Genomic DNA, 21,672 nt, shown 5'->3' on the forward strand with positions numbered 1-21,672 from the left:
ATAGCTTTCCTATTCTTTAACCCTCTGGGAGTATGGACCCAGGGTCATTATGGGGTGCGGAAGGTGGAAGGTCTGGGTTTTGTAATTGCTTCCTTGCTGAACATGGGCATTGGCAGGTCCGTCCATATTCCCAGCCCGTCTCTCTCTTTCCCTAGTGGGGCAGGGATCTGGGGAAGCAGAGTTCCAAGACACATTGGTGGAGTCATCTGTCCAGGGAAGTCTGGTTGGCAACATGGTAGCATCTGGAACCTGGTGGCTGAAAAAGAGTTAACGTATAGACCCAAACAAATTGTTGATTAATCATGAACCTAAAGGCTAGAATAGTTCAGATGAAGAGTTGTCTGTGTGTGTGTGTGTGTGTGGGGGGGGGGGGGTTGGTCCTCCGTTTTGTAGATAGATAGCAGTCCTATTTTAGTTATGTTCCAAAGAGCCCATGACTATACTAGTTTTTTTTTTTTCCCTGAGCCTGTCATCTGATATGCAGGTGGGTCCAAGTTATTGTCTGGGGAGATGACATCATTTCTGGAAAAAGAACCAGAAAGCTGGATCAGGGAAGAGAGTAGCTCCCAAATATGGAAAAGGTGTATAAATATTATTGACTGTAAACCCCATAGATATGATCTTATCTGGGGCCCAGCTCCTTTATTTTATTTTATTTTTTTCTTTTTCCCAGAGTTCCATTCCAGGTTCAGCTCCATCTTATGGTGGTGTGGGGGACTGACTCTGGAACTTTGAAGTCCCAGGCATTAAATTTTTTTGCATAATAATTATATTATCTCACCCACCCCAGACAGCTTCTTATTCATTTTTACATTATTCAGGAATACAAATTCCTAATTCCTACAATTCAAGGGTGCAATCTTGAGTTTCACTATCTTCTCTCTCACATACACACACTCTCTCTTCATAAATAAATCTATAAAAAGAAAATGTATTTGGACCACTTTAGGGCATTTATCCAAAAGACATAAAAACATTCATTCAAAAGAACATCATTCCTATGTTCATAGCTGTATTATTCATAGTAGTCAAAGAATGAAGACAACTTACATGCCCATTAACAAATTGCTGGATAAGGATGCTATGAGATAGGGCCCAGGTGGCGGCACACATGACGAGCACACTGCTGACACGTGTAAGGACCCAGGTCTAAGATCCTCCTCCCCACTTGCATGGGAGAAGCTTCACAAGCAGTGAATCAGTGCTGTCTCTGTCCCTGTCTGTATCCCTCACTAATTTCAATTTCTCTTTGTCTTATCAAATAAAAAGGGGGAAAAGAGAAAAATGGTCATCATGAGCATCTGAGCCCTAGAAGTAACCCTAGTGGCAATAAAGAATAGAAGGAGGAGGAGGAAGAGGAAGAGGAAGTGGAGAAACTGGGATACATACTCAATACTCAATATATATCAATGGGATATAACTCTATAATTAACAAAGATGATATAGTGGTTTTGCGGGAAAATGGATGGAATTGAATGTGACTATGCTTAGTAAGGATGTGAAAGAAACTATCATCTGGTTTTGTTCATATGTGGGATATAGAGAATTGAAACACATGAGCTTGTAAAATAAATAAAATAAAACAAAAAAGTTAGCCAAGACCAGATTGAGCACACATACTACCATTCTCAAGGACCTGGGTTCAAGCCCACAATCTCCACCTGCAGGAGAAAGCTTCGCAAGAGGTGAAGCAGCACTGCAAGTCTCCCTCTCTTCTCTATCTCCTTCTTTCCTCTCAATTTCTGTCTCTATCAAAGAAAGGAAGAAAGAAGGGAGGAAAAAATGGGAAGGGTGAGGTAGAGAGCATAATGGTTATGCAAAGAGACTCTTAAACCTGAGCCTCCAAATCCCTAGGTTTAGTTCCTACACCACCATAAGCAACAGCTGAGCAGGGTTCTGGTAAAAAAGAAAGGAAGGAAGGAAGGAAGGAAGGAAGGAAGGAAGGAAGGAAGGAAGAAAGAAAGAAAGAAAGAAAGAAAGAAAGAAAGAAAGAAAAAGAGGGGAGGGAGGGAGAGAGAGAGAGGAAGAAAGAAAGAAAAAGAAAGAAAGAGAAAAAGAATAAGGAAGGGAGAAAGGAAGCGAGGAAAAAAAGAAAAGGAAGTAGCCATCTTGTCTTCAAGACTTCATGAAAACTGTAGTGGATATTGTGGGGGCATGAGGGACAGAGCTTTGGTGGTGTGTGATGTGGAATTATACAGCTGTTATCTTATAGCACTGGAAACTATTGGATTACTAACAAAAAAATTGAAAAGAAAGAAAATGTATTTGGAAAACATCAGTGTTTATGATAAAAACTCACAAAAAATTAGTATAGAGGAAACATAATAAGTATAAGCATAATAAATATAGCTTACAGAGTAACACCCCAATCAGTGATGAAATGCTGAAACTTGTTCCTTTAAGATCAAAAACAAGACACAGGAAGTGGGAATGGCCGGGGCAGCAGCACACTGCCTTAAGTGCACATGGGGGCGAAGCACAAGGACCAGTATAAAGGGGTGTCACTTCAAAAGCAGTATCTATGTGTCAAGCAGTATCTATCAAGTATCTATCTGTCCCCCACCCCCTTCGATTTCTTTCTATCCTACCCAACAGCAACAATAACAAGGACAACAAAGTGGGGGAAAAAATGGCCTCCAGGAGCAGTGGCTTCATAGTGTAAGCACCAAGGCCCAGCGATAACCCTGGAGGGAAAAAAAAAAAAAAAGAAAAACAAGACACACTATTATTACTTTTTTCAACATGTCACTAGATATATCTGTCATATGTACATATGTTTATACCAAGTGATTAATTAATATTTAACACAATGTAAGCTAATAAAAAGGAAAGAATTTGGCTTACTCAGTCACTGAAGAATTTCTATAAGGGGCATTAACCAGTTTTGATCCTATTATATGACTCAGAGCATATCCAAAAATGACTGAAGAATCCATAATGCCTATAAAATGAATACTGAACATTAAGCAATTATATAAAGCAATTTTGTGATAAAATGATAAAGACTACAGCATTGATTAGTTCTAAACATTTCACAACATACTTCATTAGCTAGGGTGTTCCAAAGAAACAGAACAAATAGCAGAGAGGGAATTTGAAGTGGGGAAGATGTTAAGCAATTTGATGTAATATAAATATATTTATATTTGATATAAATTTAATATAACTTACTTTAACTTGTGGTACAGTAATGCTTTAACACAGTCACCACCTTACTTGCCTATACTTTAGCTTCTAGTGTGGCAAGACGTGGTAATAAAGATTCTCTCTATAACATATATACATATATATATATGTGTGTGTGTGTGTGTGTGTTTTAAATATTGTTCAGTAGAACCAAATGAAAGCTAAACAATGGTTGCTACCTTAGCCAACAATGAAGGGATACATACATATGGCTATAAATATAATGGACATATATGAACATGTCATCACTTTAGTTTATTAGCATGACTCTAGTAGAAAATTGTTATTTTTCTGTAAAATGATACCTTTACATCAACTTCACAATGAGCATGAAACTATTTTTTTTCCCCAAAAACAATAGATAAACCTCATGCACATGAGGTCATGTACCTTAGGGTTATTCGTTAAGGATACAGTATCATAAGCACTGAAAATAGTGGTTGTTACACTGTAGTCAGTTAAGTAACATATTACTTCTCTCCTTATCAAGGAGCTTCAAAACATCTTGGCACCATCCAAATGTTAAGTGAGTCATACATGATTCTTAATTTATCACCACTCTGTTTTGAGTACTGAGGAATCATTAAAAAATGTTAAATCATTAAAAAGCAAGAATTTGACAATTTCAGAATTTGCTCCTAGAAATGTGCTGTCTATTATGTTTGATATAACAAATATGGCATACATAGATACAATATATACATGCATCCCACATAAATATATAAAGTTCCTGTGGTATTATGGTAGATAAGAAAATGTTGGGGTGGGCTGGTGGTGGCGCACCTGGTTGAGTGCACACATTACAATGTGCAAGGACCTGGGTTCAAGCCCCCAGTGCCCACCTGTGTTGTTTTCGACGGGTTATGTTGTTTTCGACGGGTTATGTTGTTTTCGATGGGTTATGTTGTTTTCACCGGGCTGGCTTCACAGGCGGGTAACAGACGACCAGGGACTCATGGCTGGGTTGTACGCAGTATCTCTTTATTCATGCAGGACGCAGCACAATCTAAGACGAGCTAAGCTAAACTCAAGGTACTCCAAAACTCACAATGCTGTCGTTATATATACTTGCCAAGTAGGGTGGAAACAGGATGTGACATAGAGAGGGTGGAGAGAAAAGTGACTGGCAAAAATCAGAGTGTGACAAAGAGGGGGCAGATTAGGCGAGAATCCTATCACTGAACTACAAATGCCCTGGAGGGAGGATGGAACTTGTTAACAGTGGTTATGTAAATAGAATGAAGTGGTTATGTAAATAGAATAGTGTTAAGCAGGGGGGATTTAAACCAAATGAAACAGAAGGGGTCTCATGCATACCAACACACCTGCATGGGGAAAGCTTCGCAAGTGGTGAAGTAGGGCTGCAGGTGTCTCTCTGTCTCTCTATCTTTCAACCTATCTCCCCCTTCCCTCTTGATTTCTGTCTGTCTCTATATCCAATAAATAAATAAAGATAATAATAATAATTTAAAAAAGAGAAAATGTTAGGGGAAGGAAATTTTGGGGAGAGGAGAGCTTGTACCTATGTATTACAACTATATTGTAAAGCATTAAACCCCCCCCATTAAAATAGGAACTTTTTTTTTCACTACTTAAAAAATTACGGGGGGAAGAGGAAGACTTCTGGAGGCATATCCATAGAGTAGCAGCAACATCACATTTACTCTCCCATCAACAAGATAAAGCAACAAACAAAAAGTATTGGAATGCTCTTCCAACTACAACTGGGAATCCTAAAGAAATTCATTTAGACACAGGTGGATGCAGGTGTGTGGACAGAGGATAGAAGAGGGGGAGAGAGTGAGAGATTCTTAGGGCAGAACAGTCTGAATGGGTAGTCAATGTTGTTTTTTTATTATTGATATTACTGGGGGTATTAATGGTTTACAGTAAATACAGCTGGCGGTACATGTGTAAAATTTCTCAGTTTCCTGCAAATCATTCTTACCCTTCTGATGCTATCTTGAAAGCTACCTAATAGCACATCTTCAGTTATAGAAAGGCAAGGAATTTATTATGGGTGTCCTAGGAACCAAAAATCAGCCCTGCTAGATCATGTAGCTACATACAGCAAAATATAGAGGCTCAATACAAATTCCAAATAAGGTAATAATATTGGGAGTAGGGACTTACCTAGATAAAGTCCAGTTGAGTGCATGGGAAGGTTGTCATCAATAAAGACCACTCCAATGGGATAGAGAAGCATTGCTGCTAGAGCCTCAACACATTGTCCGAAGACTAAGAAAGCTTTGTAATATGTTTGGAATAGTGACTCTTGTTTGCAAAATCTGGGAATTGTCTTTTGCAGGCAAATTTCTTTTGAAGAGATAAAGAAAGGTTCCATTAAATTAGTCAAATTTAAGCACACAATTCTGCAGCATTATTTATGTAGTTTATAACATTTGGAAGCTATGTTCACCATTATCCTTTTTCCTTTTAGTTGATTCTTTGTTTACCTTGAATGTAGCAGTTCTATAATCAGCTATCATTCTCTAGGAAAAAAAATCTAATGGTAAAAGAAAAAATTGTAAAAATCCTGGAAGAGATGTATGAATTATGGACCTAATGGACATTACATGTATGCATGGTTATGCATATTCATGATGTGTATGTGCATATATGTGTATGCATATTAAGACAAATATTCCTTTTAAATTAAGTCCTTAACTTTTAATCTGAGGAAAAAAGTACTTCTAATGTTCTAGATTTTCTGAGTTATCAAAGTTTACTTCTGAGTTGAGCTCTATATCAACTTTCTTTTTTGTTTGTTTTGTATTTTTATTTATAAAAATGGACATATTGACAAGATCATAGGATAAGAGCGGTACAATCCCACACAATTCCCACCACCAGATCTTTATCAACTTTCATCAACGCACGGCATTAATTCCCCATGTTATATACACTAATTCTAGAACATAGATTCATAAGAATAAGGCATTATAAATAATAGTTCTTACCATTAAAGCTGGTCACTATATTGCAACTCACTAACTTTAAATTCTTCTAGGTCACAATATAATAGTTAAGATTTTTAGTTTACACAGTTATGATAGAACAGTGAAGAAATGATTGCTAGAATTGCATTTATTATAGATTGATAGATGCAGAAAATGCTATGAGTATTCTAGTTGTGTCCATGTTTAATGAACTCTAACATATAATCTTAAATATTACTGTGGGAAACTGGCTAAACTGTGAAATAGTACACTAATAGGAATTTTCTTGCAAATGATCTTGAGCTTGAAGAGGGCTAATGATACCATGTAGCAGAAAAGAATTAATGAGAACTGCATTAGAGCACAAAAGCTAAAACAATGGCTAAATATGAGCATGGTATCTGCGTGTCTGATCTAGCTATGGGATATAAAATGTCTAGCATAGTTATCTCTACAGTAGTGAAAAATAAGGAAGTTATTAAAGGAGTCAGCGCTGCTAGAGGTATGAAGGTTGTGACTAAGAGCAAACATTTCAGATAATGAAAGAAGTAAAAAAAAACTGCTTAATATTTAGATTAGTGCAAACAGCAGGTGATAAGCTTTTTGAGACATTAATTTGTGAGACAGAAAAACTGTTGCATGCTATTCTCTTAAAAAAAAAAAAAGAGGATGAAATAGCATAATGGTTATGCAAAGAGACTCTCATGCCTGAAGCTCCAAATTCCCAGGTTTAATCCCCCGCCCCACCATAAACCAGAGCTGAGCAGTGCTCTGGTGTTTCTCTGTGTGTGTCTCTCTCTGCATCTCTCTCAAAAATAACATAAATAAAATATTTTTAAAAATATTTTAAAGAAGGAAGAAAGAAAAAAAAAACCAGACCTGGACATCATTTTAAGTTAGATAAGCCAAAAAGAGAAGGATATCACAGAATGATTTCACTTATAGGTGGAACTTAAGGACAGAAAGGGGAACAACAAACAAAACTTGGACTGAATGTGGTGTATTGCACCAAAGCAAAGGACTCCAGGAAAGAAGGCAGAGGAGAGGGATGAAAGGAACCATGTTGTCCTGGTACATGATGATGTAGTAGAGAGACCTAGATTGTGGGTGAGGATGTTCTGCAGACAGCTTTCATGGGAGATAGATTGTACCTATGTGCCAACAACTCCATGGTGAACCATAGAGAGGCAGACAGTGCCAACAAAGAAGTTGCCGAAACCTTTGTTAGTAAGTTTAGGGGGCATATAGAAGCTGAGTGTTTTTATTCCCCAACACGTTTTCAGTTGTGAAAATTCAAGTTTATTCTGAAAGAAAATACCTTGCAGAACTTCTGTAAGACAGAAGAAGATGGCATGATCTGGACACAGACTACTGAAAGATAGGTTACCTCCTATGTGGGGATTTAAAATTCCAGTCTTTATAAGACTATCAAAGTGAGAACCCTGCATTCTTAAAAAAAAAAAAAAAGAAAATTCTGTAAAAATCAAGTTAAATTTAATGAGGAGGTCCAACAGCAAAACCTGAGTAATCAATGAATGAATTTTGTTTTTAGCCTCAGTGTAAAAAACATTTGCAAGGGAAAGAACTTCCTCTGAGATCTCTTTTAATAATAAACAATGATCTTGCTCAACTTCTAAGCTTGTATGATGACTTTCTGGAGGAGTTAAATTTTAGAATTGTGAAATTCTTTCCCTCTAACACAACTCTTCTGCTTTATTCCATAGACCAGCAAACCATCTTAAACTTAAAAAAAAAATACATACATATACTAAACTCTTTCCCAAAGATCCTTTGAGGATATCTAGGATAGATACTGAGTTGACACTAAAAGAATTCTGTAAGGACCGTCAAATATTCTTCACTACGTCAATCTGATAAGCCCTGGCTCACAGACTCTGTAAGAGTGTATTTGGTCTGGAGGAAACTGTGGCCAGAAATTGCAATTCTGAGGTACTTTGATGGCTTCGAGACTAAACTAACCCCAATAGTGGAAGACATTTTTTTCCTCTTAGAAAGTCCTTGAGCCTGGAGGGTAGTCATGAAGACACTGAAGAATTAACAGATAAACACGGAGAAGTCACGTCGAGAAGCTGCAAGGACTTCAAGGGGAGCACCAACAGATTATGACAGAGGAATATTCTTCAGGTAAGGAGAAGGGGAGGGAGAAAGCCCCTGTTATACTTCGAGGGAGGAGGAAGGAGGATAGGAAGAAAACTTTGGGGGGGTCTATTACATAATGAAATTGTATGCATATCTCAATGCATACAATTAAAATATCTCTTTTACTCTGTGAAGTATTAATAGTAACAATAATAGGAATAAAAGAAATGTGTTCGAAATGGGTTTAGTTACAAAATTTTGTTGAAAAGTATCACCTTGACAGAGTTTTAGAAAGCTGGGATGTGGAGTTGTTTAATGATCAAATAATGTCTCACAAAAAATTTTGGGACATAGGCAAAAGGAAGTTCCTTTTGACAGTTTTCTAATAGAATTTCCTAAATCTGGGTCTCCAGCAGGGTTCAGTGGTGGTAAGGCATAGAAAAGAGAGAGAGCCTCCATGAAAGTGCCAGATGTTTTATGGAGGGGCACACTCTATCCAAGCAAAAACTTCTCTCCTCATCTATCTCACCACCATCACATTAGGTCATCAACTCCTAACGTCTATTTATAAATTTCCAGATAAGTTTGTAAAGTTTCTGATGCTCAAAAGTGTATTATTTTGAGGCCGAGGCCGGGTGGTCACACACCTGGTTGAGCACACACATTACAGTACAAAAGGACTCGTATTCAAGCCCCTGGTCCCCGCCTGTAAGGGAAAAGTTTCACAAATGGTGAAGCAGGGCTGCAGGTGTCTTTCTGTCTCTTTCCCTCTCTATCTCCTTATCCACTCAATTTCTCTCTCTCTCTCTGTCCAATAATAAATGATTAAAAGATTTAAAAAATGGATTATTTTGATTTGCATACTGCTTATGAGAGAAATCCATTTAGTCCTCCATGCTTTCAATACTTGTCATGCCTTCTAAAGTCAATTAAGTGCAATTACCATGCCACCACTGTATATGTTGGACTGTTAGAAAAAACCATGATGTATTTTTTTCTGTGAAATATCTCAGGACTTTTCTTAGGAATTAGAAAAAGGAGAGTAAAGAAAACCGAGAGCCAGCAGAAGTAGTAAAATAATAGAATTTAGAGCAGAAATAAATGATATTGAAAACAAATGTAATACATAAGATCAATGAATCTAGAAGCTGATTCTTTGAGTTAACAAAATCAGTAAACCTTTGGAGGGGTGGAGCCAAGATAGCGACTTGCAAGCAGCAGCTGGCATGAGCTCCAAAAAGCAGCAGCTTGTGACCTGGGAGTCTCCGGATAGGGTAGGATACTGGGCCATCAGCAGGAGGGTGAATAAGTTTAGATAGTTTTACAATAATGTGCGTTATCAACAAATGCTGTTGGGCAAATGGAAACCATGCAAAAGAATGAAAATAGACCACTAAATTTCATCATATAAAAATGTTAATACTAGGAGGACCAAATATATAGAAGTTGGACTAAAAACTATAAAATGCTTAGAATGAAACAAGTGCAGAACTCTTTTCCATGTAAGTTTTTGCAACATCTTCACTGATATAAATCCAATTACAAGGAAAACTAAATCGAATGGCACTGCATCAAAGTGAAAAGCTTCTGCACAACAAAGGGAATTGCCACCATAGCAAACAGATCCCCCATGAAGTGGGAGAAAATATTTATGTGGCATATATAAGAGAACTGATAACAAAAACTCACAATGAATTCACCAAAACCACCACCAACAACAACAAAAAGACAATCCCATTAAAAAATGGGGGTGGGGGGAAATATAGTCAGAATCTTCTCCAAAGAACAGACCCAAGGGGACAACAGACATGTAAAAAAATGCTCAAAGTCATTGATGATTAGAGAAATGTAAGTAAAAACATCAGTGAGATACCATTTCACACCTGTGAGAATGTCAGATATTAGACAAGATAGAAACACCAACTGTTAGTCCGTGGTATGAAAGTGATTCTCCTACATTGCTGGTAGGAATATAAATTTGTCCACCTTTTATGGAAAACAGCCTGGAGAGTCATCAGAACTCTAGAAATGGACCTTTTTATTTTATTTTTTTTAATGACCCAGCAATCTTTTTCTTATGGATTTACCCAGAGAAAACAAAAACACCAATCCAAAACTATCTATGTACATCAGTGTTCATTGCAGTACAGTTTGTAACAGCCCAAACTTGGAAGCAGCCTAGATGCCCAAGGACAGATGAATGGCTGAGGAAGTTGTGGTACATATACATAATAGAGTACTATGCTACTATGCATCTGTTAAAAACAGTGAGGTCATCTCCTTTTCAATATCACAATCAAAATTTGAAGGCATCATGTTGAGTGAGACAAGCCAAAAAGAGGAAGACTAGTACTGAATGATTTCACTTATAGGTGAAACTTAAGAACACTGAATAATAATGGAAAGCATAATGTGAAACTTGAACTAGATACAATGTATTGCATCAAAGCAGATCAAACAAGTTTTTAATGTCTGGAGGTAAACTCTCTTTTCACCCTTTCTAAACAGAAAAGTGTGGAGGGAATAGTAATGAAGTATTTTCCTTTCTCTTCTTTTCTTAGATCATCTTCTACTTTAATAAGCTGTTCATTTCTAAAAACATAATAACTACATTCTAGAAGCTAATATATATTTATACCCTATAGATGAGCTAAGTACATTATAAATATACATATATACCATTCAAGATATGATTTTTACAGTATTTAAATAAACCAATGTGTTGTATAAAATTATTGTATTAAATAGGAGCAGTTTTATTTATATTACAAATATGAATCATAAACATACTTTTAAAATCATAGACATGTTTGTAAATATATACACAGAGTCACCATCACGCCCTTTTTTTTAACCATGTCTTGCTGAGATGCAATTTAAAGTTAACCAAAATGGTTAAATGGGGGTGGAGTGAAGGTGGGGGGTGGCACATCCAGTTAAGTGCACATATACTAAACCTAACTATCTGGGTTTGAGCCCCTGCTTTCCACCTGTTGGGGGGGGAAGCTTCACAAGTAGTGGAGCAGGTCTGCAGGTGTCTTTCTCTCTCCCTCTCTCTATCCTCCTCCTCTCTCAAATTCTCTCTGTCCTATCCAATAAAATGGAGCAATGGATTCATAGTGCCAGCACTGAGCCCCAGCAATAACCCTGGAGGCAAAAAAAATGAGTTATCAAAATGATTAAATGTGACATTATGAGATTGACAAATGCTTATACACAAGAAATTACCTGAGACTATGTCAAAAAATGTGCAATGAAACGTCAAACCATCCATATGTACCAGAAATTGAAAGTCAATAGTGAAATCAATCAGGAAATAAATGAACAAAGTGATGAAGGCACCAATCATCTTAGGTTCAAAGTCCTGTGTCAAACACTTAATTAGAAGGAACCCCTATATATGCACCCCTATGTTCATAGCTGCATTATATATATATATATAATATATATATATAATATATTATATATAATATATATAATATTATATATAATATATTATATATATTATATATAATATATATACATATATAATATATATATATAATATAATAATATATATATTATATATATTACATATATAATATATATGTAATATATAATATATATTATATAATATATTATATATAATATATATATAATACATTATATAATATATATATAATGCATATATATATATATATATATGCACCCCTATGTTCATAGCTGCATTATTCACAATAGCAAAAGAGAGGAAGCAGTCTAACTGCTCATCAGCAGATGACTGGCTTAAGAAACTATGAGATATATATTTCATAGAACACTACTCTGCAATAATAAAAAAAATGAAGTGCGGGGTGGTCGCGCAGCAGGTTAAGCATACATGGAGCAAAGCACAAGGACTGGCACAAGGATCCTGGTTCGAGCCCCTGGCTCCCCATCTGCAGGGGGGTCCCTTCACAGGTGGTGAAGCAGGTCTGCGGGTGTCTATCTTTCTCTCCCCCTCTCTGTTTTCCCCTCCTCTCTCCATTTCTCTCTGTCCTATCCAACAACAACGACAACAACAACAATAATAACTACAGCAACAATAAAAAACAACAAGGGCAACAAAAGGGAAAATAAATAAATATAAATTTTTTTTAAAAAAAACCAGCAAAAGTGGTAAAGCAGGTCTGCAGGTGTCTTTCTCTCCCCCTCTCTGTCTTCCTCTCCTCTCTCAATTTCTTTCTGTCCTAGCCAACAATAACAACAGCAATGACAATAATAATAATAACAACAACAAGGGTAACAACATGGGCAATAAATGGGAAAAATGGCCTCCGGGAGCAGTGGATTCATAGTGCAGGCATGGAGCCCCGGCAGTAACCCTGAAGGAAATAAAAAATAAGAGAAAAAGAAAAGAAAATGTCTGATCTTGTTTGATCTTTCTTTTCGTGTGTGTGTGTAAGTTTGTTTATGTTGGCATTCGAACTTATGTGTATATGTGTTGAGCTCAAAATAGTGTTTCAAACATTGTAGAAGATATAAGAAATGACCTCAGTGCTCAAGAGAGATTTAAAGATATACAAAAATTGATAAAACAAAAGTTTCACAAATTTATCTTCCCAAAATATGTCTTCTTTTTCTTAGCCTCTCTTACATGAAGTGGTGCATGATCATGAGAAGAGGCGAGCATGACATACATGTTCATGACAACCAATTCAATCAACTTTGGGTTTTTTTTTCTATTTTTAATTTTTTTAATTATCTTTATTTATTTTATAGAGACAGCCAGAAATCAAGAGGGAAGGGGGTGGTAGAGGGAGAGAGGTAGAGAGACACCTGTATCACTGCTTCACCACTCGCAAAGCTTACCCCCAGCAGGTGAGGACTGAGGGCTTGAACCCAGGTCCTTAAGCATTGTAACATTTGCGCTCAGCCAGATGTGCCACACCACCTGGCCCCCAATTCAATAAACTTTGTCAAGTACTAGATACAAACAATAGAGGTACAAATTAATATCATGGTCTATTTTAAGCTCCTATAGCCAATGATTTACATGAATAACGATAGATAAACAATTTTTAATGAAACTTACGTTCATATTCCACATTTGGTTGGTATTTCATTTTCTTACCAAAGTATGGGTAAGCAAGTAAAATTGATCCTAGTCCCATTAAAAAGGAGGACAGTGCAATCAATTTTGGTGAGCTTTTTCTCCTTCCACAGTTTGCTATAAATGGTACTACCAGGCAAGATGAAATATCATAACTCAGTGATAATGCTGTGGCTGGGAATGGGTTCAGATAATAGTCTCTTTGAAAAGTCTCAATGCTCAGAATTGTCAGACCAAACACAAAACCTAAAATAGAAAAATAAATCATAATATTACTTTTAAGACATAATTAGTATGTCACTATTACAATCATTACAAAGCCAACCAGTCATGCAGATTGAAGCTCATTTTACATATATAAATCTTTTCAGATCTATAAGCATATCCTAAAATATTAATTGACCTAACTTTCTAAAATACTTGCTAATTGAAATTCTTGCTTATTTTCTAACTGTATTTGTGAGCAATTACTGGATTCTGATCCTATTAATCATCCCATTTAGTATTGATTTTTTTTTTCCCCCTCCAGCGTTATTGCTGGGACTTGGTGCCTGCACTACAAATGCACTGCTCCCGGAGGCCATTTTTCCTATTTTGTTGCCCTTGTTGCCACTGATGTTGATGTTACTGGATAGGACAGAGAGGAATCAAGAGAGGAGGGGAAGATAAAGAAGGGGAGAGAAAGATAGATACCTGCAGACCTGCTTCACTGTTCATGAAGTGACACACCCTGCAGGTGGGGAGCCGGGGCTTGAACTGGGATCCTTGTGCAGGCCCTTGTGCTTCACTTCATGTGCACTTAACCCACTGAGCTACCCCCATACTGATTTTTATTTAATGGATTACATTACAATTATAAAAAGAAACAATTAACAATCTTAGAGATATTGGTGTAACTGTCATTCAGAATAAAATATCATTATGATAGTTAAAGACCCCTATGCATCCTTCAAACTTTTTCTCTACTGTTATTACCTATATCCTAGAATTGAATTTTGCCATTTCTGATTACTTATTTTTACTTTGTTATTTATTGGATAAAGACAGAGAGAAATTGAGATGGAAGGGGGAGACAGGATAATCAAGAAATAGAAACACCTGCAGCACTGAGTCACCACTCATGAAAGCTTTCCCCCCCTGCAGGTGGGGACAGGAGTCTTGAATCCAGGTCCTTGTGCACTATAACATGTACATGCCTCCACCCAGGCCAAAGTTGGCCATTTATGAACATTCAAAACTAACAAATTACTCTGGGATTCTCTGGGTGCCCAGGAACAGAGTTTCATTCACATCTTAGGGTGGAGAAATAAACTTAATTCCAATAGTAGTAGTAAAATAAAATGAAGGAATACAGAATGATGGACACATGACATTTATCTCACAATGAGGTTCTGCCAAATCTGTCCCATGATATTTGTCTCTCAGGATCTCTCTGCCAAAACCTTCCACTTAGACTCACTGTCCCTCTAATGATTGGGTATATGTGCATGCAGCTATGTCAAGTATAAACATCTTAAGGGCATGCATAATTGAATGATCTCTCTCTAGTATGTATACCACTCTATATATCAGACTTGTTATCTCTAATTCTCATGGTTATATCAGATTCTATGTTTATTCTGCAGATCCTGAGCTTATCCCAAGAATGAAGGCATAATTCAGGGATATTAGATAAGGCAGGCTTCATTTAAGATTGAAGGGCCTATTGATCACTATCTTTGTTTACACTAAAATGGCCAAAACACCCTTGGGTGCTGGAGACAGAACTACAGAAATAGAAAGTATTTCTGTTATGTCTGCTATGATATGTAGTTGTTAGTAATTAAGACAAATAGTTCAGCAGAGAAATAACAGCCATTATAATTCAGGAGTTTATCAAGAAATCAGGGGTTCTCTAACACAAAACAAATTTTAAATAACATATACATTTTTTTCACAGTTTAGAATATCGTTTGTCATGTTCTTGAGCATTAAATAGATGATATTAGACTAGAGAGCTAACTCAGTGGTTAAGCATGGGATGTGGATGCATGAGGTCCAGAGTTCAATTCCTGATACCGGACATACCAGAATTTAGTGGAGTGCCCTCTCAAGCTCTCTCCGCCCCCACCCCCTCATTTTATCCCTCTCATAAAAATAAAAACACAATGAATCTTGCCTTGTGTACAACCAAAGTCCGAGCCCAGCCTCCACTGCATTGAAGGAAGCTTCAGAGCTCAGTCTCTTTCACCTACCTCTATACCTTTTTTGTTTCTCTCTCTAAAAAAAAAAAAAAACGGCGAATCTTTATAAATGAATAAATGGTAACGCATATGTATGTACACACACACACACTTTCAGCATTCAATGTGAAAAAAACAACCCGCTCAAAATTTGAAATGGGAAAATTAATTACACAGGGCTTAATCACAAAATACATGTTTGTTAGAATGAAAAGGGAAAATATTTACTAATAAAAACTCATGCTATTTTTGCCACCAAAGTTGCTGTGACACAGGTTGTGACCACAACTACTGGTGTTGGCTACCTTTCTTGAAACTGTCATCTTTATCTCTGTGAATGCCATGAGAACTAGCTCACATTCACCTGTTGCTGTTGTTTCTCTAGCAGTTACCAAAGTCAGAATCGATAAGTAATGCCCTATCTATGTATCATCAATCTTATCTGTCTATCTACCATCTCTCATTGTCAACAGGACTTCATTGCTCTGCACTGACTTTTTCACATTGGAAAGCAGTGATTAGTCAGGCAGAGGAAGAGAGAGGGATAAAAAGTCCACAGTGTCAGAGCTTCCTTGATGCAGAGGGGTACAGACTCAAACCTGGGTCCTGGTATATGACAAAGCCTACACCCTCTCAAGTGAGCTGTCTCACCCGTCCATAAAGTGCTGCTTAATTACCCACTATTACTGTTGGTGGTAATGCATTGACAAGTGAGCATAACTTCAGGAACTTTTCTTCAGCTGGCCTTTCTCTAATTGCCAAAAGCACTGCCAGAAAGAAAAAAAAAAAGGAAGAAAGAAAGAAAGAGAAAAAGAAAGAAAGAAAAGGAAAAGAAAAGCTTCATTTTCCCTCCGTTATCAAATATACTGCCATAGCTTCTAATGGGCAACACCTATGTAGAAGTTAGCTGACAATGGAGTCTGGGACATGGACTTGTAAGCACAAGTACTCTCTCTTTTCCAAAGAAAAGAGACACAACATCCAATCAGTCACTATTTCCCTCTCAAGGTAATGATGATAGTTATTCAGTAACAAATACGAATGGGATAATGTAAAAGATTAAATCTCAAAAGTACAAGTGGCACAACATTGTAAATAAGTAATATTTACAAAATAAATCACATATCTAACTAGGCTTGTGAGGAAAACATGTTGGGAAAAAATATGTAAGCCAGATTCAGAATCTCAACATTTTAAAAGTGTCACTCTTTACTGATCAATTTGTGGGGGCTGGGGTAATTTACTAACCCTCCTCCAACATTGTCTTTTCCTCCATCATAAGACACCGACTTTTTAAGACCATAAGAAAACAAGTTATAAAACTTTGCTGTACTCGAGAAGAATTTTCTTCAGTGCCAATGTTAGATGTAGCCAAGACGGATAATGACCAAGACAGAAACTGTTCTGTCAGTAGTCATGTCTATGTCTCTTCTCATTGAAGAATACTCTGTAACTTAAAGATGAATTTGTGAATATAAGTTCTTTCCCATAATTTCTAAATTTTATTTATTTAGTTATTGGATAGAGGCAGAGAGAAATCAAAAGGGTAGGGAGACAGAGAGAGAGGGAGGGAGAGAGCCTTCAGTACCACAAACTGCTTCACCACTTGTGAAGTGTCCCTACTGGGGGGGGCTTGAACCTGGGTCCTCATGCACTATAATGTATACACTCAACCAGGTAAAACACCACCCAAGCCATCATAATAAGATTTTTTTTTTGTTATAATAAGATTTTTTGAAAAAAAGTGAAAGAAAGTAAGAGTAAGAATTGGAGTTTAGGGGGCTGGGCAGTAGCGCACTGGGTTAAGTGCACTTGATGAAAAGTAGAAGGACTGGAGTAAGGATCCTGGTCGAGCCCCCAGCCCTCCACCTGCAGGGAGGTCGCTTCACAGGCGGTGAAGCAGGTCTGCAGATATCTATCTTTCTTTCCTCCTCTCTGTCTTCCCCTCCTCTCTTAATTTCTCTCTGTCCTATCTAGCAACAACAACAGCTATAACAACAAGGGCAACACCACCACCAACAAAAAAAAAAAATGGGAAAAATAGCCTCCAGGAGCAGTGAATTTGTAGTTCTGGCACTGAGCTCCAGCAATAACCCTGGAGGCAAAAAAAAAAAAAAAAGAATTGGAGTTTGCAGATATGTACATGTATAAATGTGTCTTATGTTTGCATATAAAAGTGTAACTACCCATAAATATAAGAGTAGAATGCATAGTTGTAGTCTTATTTGCTTGAGTGACATGAAACCAAAGCTGATAGTTATGATTTCCTCTTTCCACTATTAAATTGTTCTTCTAGCTCATGGTCTTATTATATGTGATAAGATCCCAAATTTCTCATTGTTGACTTACAGTTAAAACTTTTTCTGAATTGTACCCCCCTTATCCCACAACTTTGTTGGCTATTATTAAGTCACAAATAATAATTTTTAAAAAGTTGAAAAATAAGAAAACACAAAACAGAACTGGACCAGGTTTGGTGCATTGAACCAAAGTAAAGTTCCCTGGAGTGGCAGGGAGGGTTCGGGTCTGTCCAGGACCATGGTGGCAGGGGTGGACCTATAGGGGGTTGAATTGTTATGTGGAAAACTCAGAAATGTTACACATGTACAAGCTATTGTATTTTACTGCTGACTGTAAACCATTAATCCCCCCCATAAAGAAAAAAAACCTTCTAACTATTCAAAAGAACATCATAATTATCTATAATGTCAGATATGGCAAGAACAATTGCTCCCAACAACAAAGAAATTGTCCAGCTCCAAGGCTTATAGTTCTCAGGTTCACTGAATTCCAGCTAAGTGCTTTTCACCTATTTCTAAAGGTTCCACTGTTCTCTACTCAATGCTCTCTTACACAAGAGGTATACTGAATCTGTAAGTTAAGCTATATTGGTAGTTTAAATTATTCAAAGTGTTGTTGAAAATGAAACACTCATACATCCATCAGAAAAGCTTGTACACATGCCTTAAAATCTTCATTTTCTTTCTGTAAACTTTTCAGTATAGTCACTCAGCCCCAGATTTGTTTTAGTCAGGAGTTTAATCTTGGAGTTGGGTGGTAGTACACCTGGCTGAGCACACATGCTTTTATTTGTTTATCCTTGTCTAGAGACTGTCCCTTGTGACATTTGACGTTAGCAATTCTAATCTGTATACTTTTATTATATCATCGTGAGTATAACAATTTTATAACATCTTTTTTTGAGTCCCAGTCTGAATTAATTCGTTCAGCTGAATTAAGTCTTAGGGATAAATAACATAAAATGTAATAAATTGGAAGTTGTTAAGCCCTCCAAATGTCAAGTTATAATGTCAAGTTATATCACTTTCATGAAATGTTGGTCTGTATCACAGAGATACAGACCCATATTTCTCCAAAATAGGTGTCATTAAGATCTCTTGAATTTTATTCCAATATAGGACAGTGACTTAACATTAAAAGACAAAAACAACAAGAATATAAAAATATAGTATAAAAGACTGAAAAAATCCAATATACTTTCATAATAAAAGTGCCCAATGAGCTATGAATAGAATGTGACTTCTACAAACTAATCAGGTGTTAAGTTCACACATTACCATGCACAAGGACCAAAGTTTAAGCCTACTCCTCACCTGTAGCAGGGACGTTTCATGAGTGAAGCAGGTCTGCAGGTGTCTCTTTCCTCCTCTCTATTTCCCTTCTCCTCTCAATTTTTCTGTCCTACCCAATGAAAGAGAAAGGGAAAGAGGAAGAGGAAGGAAGGAGAAAATGGCCTCCAGGAGCCATGGATTTTTAGTGCTGGCACTGATCCCCAGCAACCCTGGTGGAAATAGAAATAAGTACAACATACTCGGACAACAAACTCTATGCTACACCTGAGGAAGATGGGTCCTGATATTGGGACAGCTTGGAACATTTCTACTCATGACCACAGAATGTGAGTTCAGATCTACAGGCATGCAGAGGTCACATACGTTCCTAAGCTGAGTATGGGCCCCAGATCAGATCAGATCAAATCAATGGGGTTTAAAGTCAAGAATATTTATACACCTTTCCCATATTTAGGAGCTACTCTCTTCCCTGATCCAGCTTTCTGGACCTTTTTCCAGCCATGACATCATCTCCCCAGACATTAACTTGGCTCTACCTGCATATCAGATTTCAGGCTCAGGAAAAGAAGAAGAAGAAGAGAAGAAAAAGAAGGAGAAGGAGGAGGAGGAGGAGGAGGAGGAGGAGAACTAGTTTAGCCACAGGCCCTTTGGAATATAACTAAAATATGCCTACTAGCTATCTACAAAACAGAGACACCGCCCCCCTCAACTCTTCATCTGTACTATCCCAGCCCTTAGGTTCATGATGAGTCAACAACTTGTTTGGCTTTATATGTTAACTCTTTTCAGCCACCAGGTTTCAGATGCTAGCATGATGGGTATCAGACTTCCCTGGACAGACAACCCCACCAAGGTGTCCTGGAGCTCTGATTACCCCGAACCCAGTCCCACTAAGGAAAAAGAGTGACAGGCTGGGAGTATGGATCGACCTGTCAACACCTATGTTCAGCAGGGAAGCAATTACAGAAGCCAGACCTTCCACCTTCTGCATCCCACAATGACCTTGGCTCCATACTCCCAGAGGGTTAAAGAATAGGAAAGCTATAAAGGGAGGGGATGGGATATGGAGTTCTGGTGGTGGGAATTGTGTGGAGTTGTACCCCTCTTATACTATGGTTTTGTCAGTGTTTCCTTTTTATAAATAAAATAAAATAATAATAAGTAATAATAATAAGTAGTTAAAATAAATTACATATATTTAAATTATGATTCTAAAAAGTTACAATACTGCCCAAAAATTCTACTACCAGTGCCTCTGTCAATGTGTTCCAAATTTTTGGGCAAAGGAAGAAAAATGTTATGTTCAGAAACTGCTTAACAGCTTTATTTTAATCACCCAAGTTCTCAACTCTGCACTTCTCAGGATTGGTGACTAAACAACATTGAATGATTCAATGCCCTCCTTCTCAATGTCCCCTCCCCCCCAGTAGGTCTCTCTAGAGGCGGAGATTCTGTTCCTTCCGTTTTTTTGTTTGTTTGTTTCTTTTTTCTTTATTGGGGGATTACTGTTTTATATCAACAGTAAATACAATAGTTTGTACATGCATAATATTTCTCAGTTTTCCACATAACAATATAACCACACTAGGTCCTCTGTCATCCTGTGGAACTCTCCCTCCCACTCACCCCAGTCTTTTGCTTTGATTGCAATACACCATGTTGTCTCCATTTTGTGAGAGGGTAAGGGGCCAACATGCCTGATGAAGTGGTAACAGATGCCTAAATCCTAAACAATGATTTCTTCAGTCTGATACACTTTGAGGACTTTAGACAGGAGTACAACAGCCTCAAACTGAGTGGCTATGCAGTCTCCCTCCCCAAGTCTGCCCACAACCTCGGGATTGCCATCCCCTCAGACCCACCTTGACAAGTGGCTAAAACGCAGTAGAAAATCATGAAGTAGAACAAGTTGTTAAAACGCTGGAGGAGGGAAATCTCTATACAGCCCAAGCCGCATGGCTGCTCCACACCCTTCTTTCGCTGTTTCTTAACAACGGAGGGTGCGGCCTCATCCTCCGGGCTTGGACCCTGTATCTTAACCTCAGAAACAGGCTTTAATGAGTCTTTTTTCTCACTCGTCGTCTCCTTGGTCGGGGTGTCCTCAGGCTCAGTAACCCTGAGCTCTACTCCCGCTGGCATGGCTTTAAGGTACCCTGCTGAAATTCAGGTAGTGGCTGTAATTCCCAGACTCAGTGCTGACCAGCAATATTGGCTCCAGCCCCACAAATCCAGTAGTCTAGGAACTAGTAGTCACCGAGGATGCCTGTAGTTTAAACCTCTAGAGAGACCGTTTTTTTCCTTTGGTCAGGAAATAAACGTTTCACAGAGAAGTTGACAGTTGCCCACAGAGAACTTTCAAGCCTTTTTTGCTTTCACGTGGGGAAAGTAAGGAGAAAGGAAGCTAGTAACTGCTAACAGACTAACAGAGTAACAGAATAACTCTCCCGGAAGTCAAATGTTAGATTGAATAGTTTCTCTTTAGGAAACAAGGAAAAAGAAATGCGTTACTGTGGGACCCTGAGACTGTCCTCCAGCTTCTTCAGACTTAGGTCTGGTTTTGA

General features: G+C 37.6%; 1 protein-coding gene across 2 annotated transcripts in view; it reads right to left on the bottom strand.

The window, feature by feature from the left end:
* SLCO6A1 (solute carrier organic anion transporter family member 6A1) overlaps positions 1–21,425 on the bottom strand; it is a 58,716-nt gene extending 37,291 nt beyond the window's left edge. For both annotated transcript variants that reach the window (XM_060201207.1, XM_060201206.1), the window contains exons 1-4: positions 20,974–21,425; positions 13,279–13,542; positions 5,320–5,502; positions 2,845–2,941 (exon numbers count right to left, since the gene is read on the bottom strand). In XM_060201207.1, the coding sequence (XP_060057190.1) occupies positions 2,845–2,941; positions 5,320–5,502; positions 13,279–13,542; positions 20,974–21,250 (821 nt within the window). In that variant the 5' untranslated portion in view covers positions 21,251–21,425. The remainder of the gene's footprint in view (positions 1–2,844; positions 2,942–5,319; positions 5,503–13,278; positions 13,543–20,973) is intronic.
* Between the last annotated feature and the right edge of the window lie 247 nt (positions 21,426–21,672).

The sequence above is a fragment of the Erinaceus europaeus genome, chromosome 11, assembly GCF_950295315.1.
Source record: "Erinaceus europaeus chromosome 11, mEriEur2.1, whole genome shotgun sequence".
Lineage (NCBI taxonomy): Eukaryota > Metazoa > Chordata > Mammalia > Eulipotyphla > Erinaceidae > Erinaceus > Erinaceus europaeus.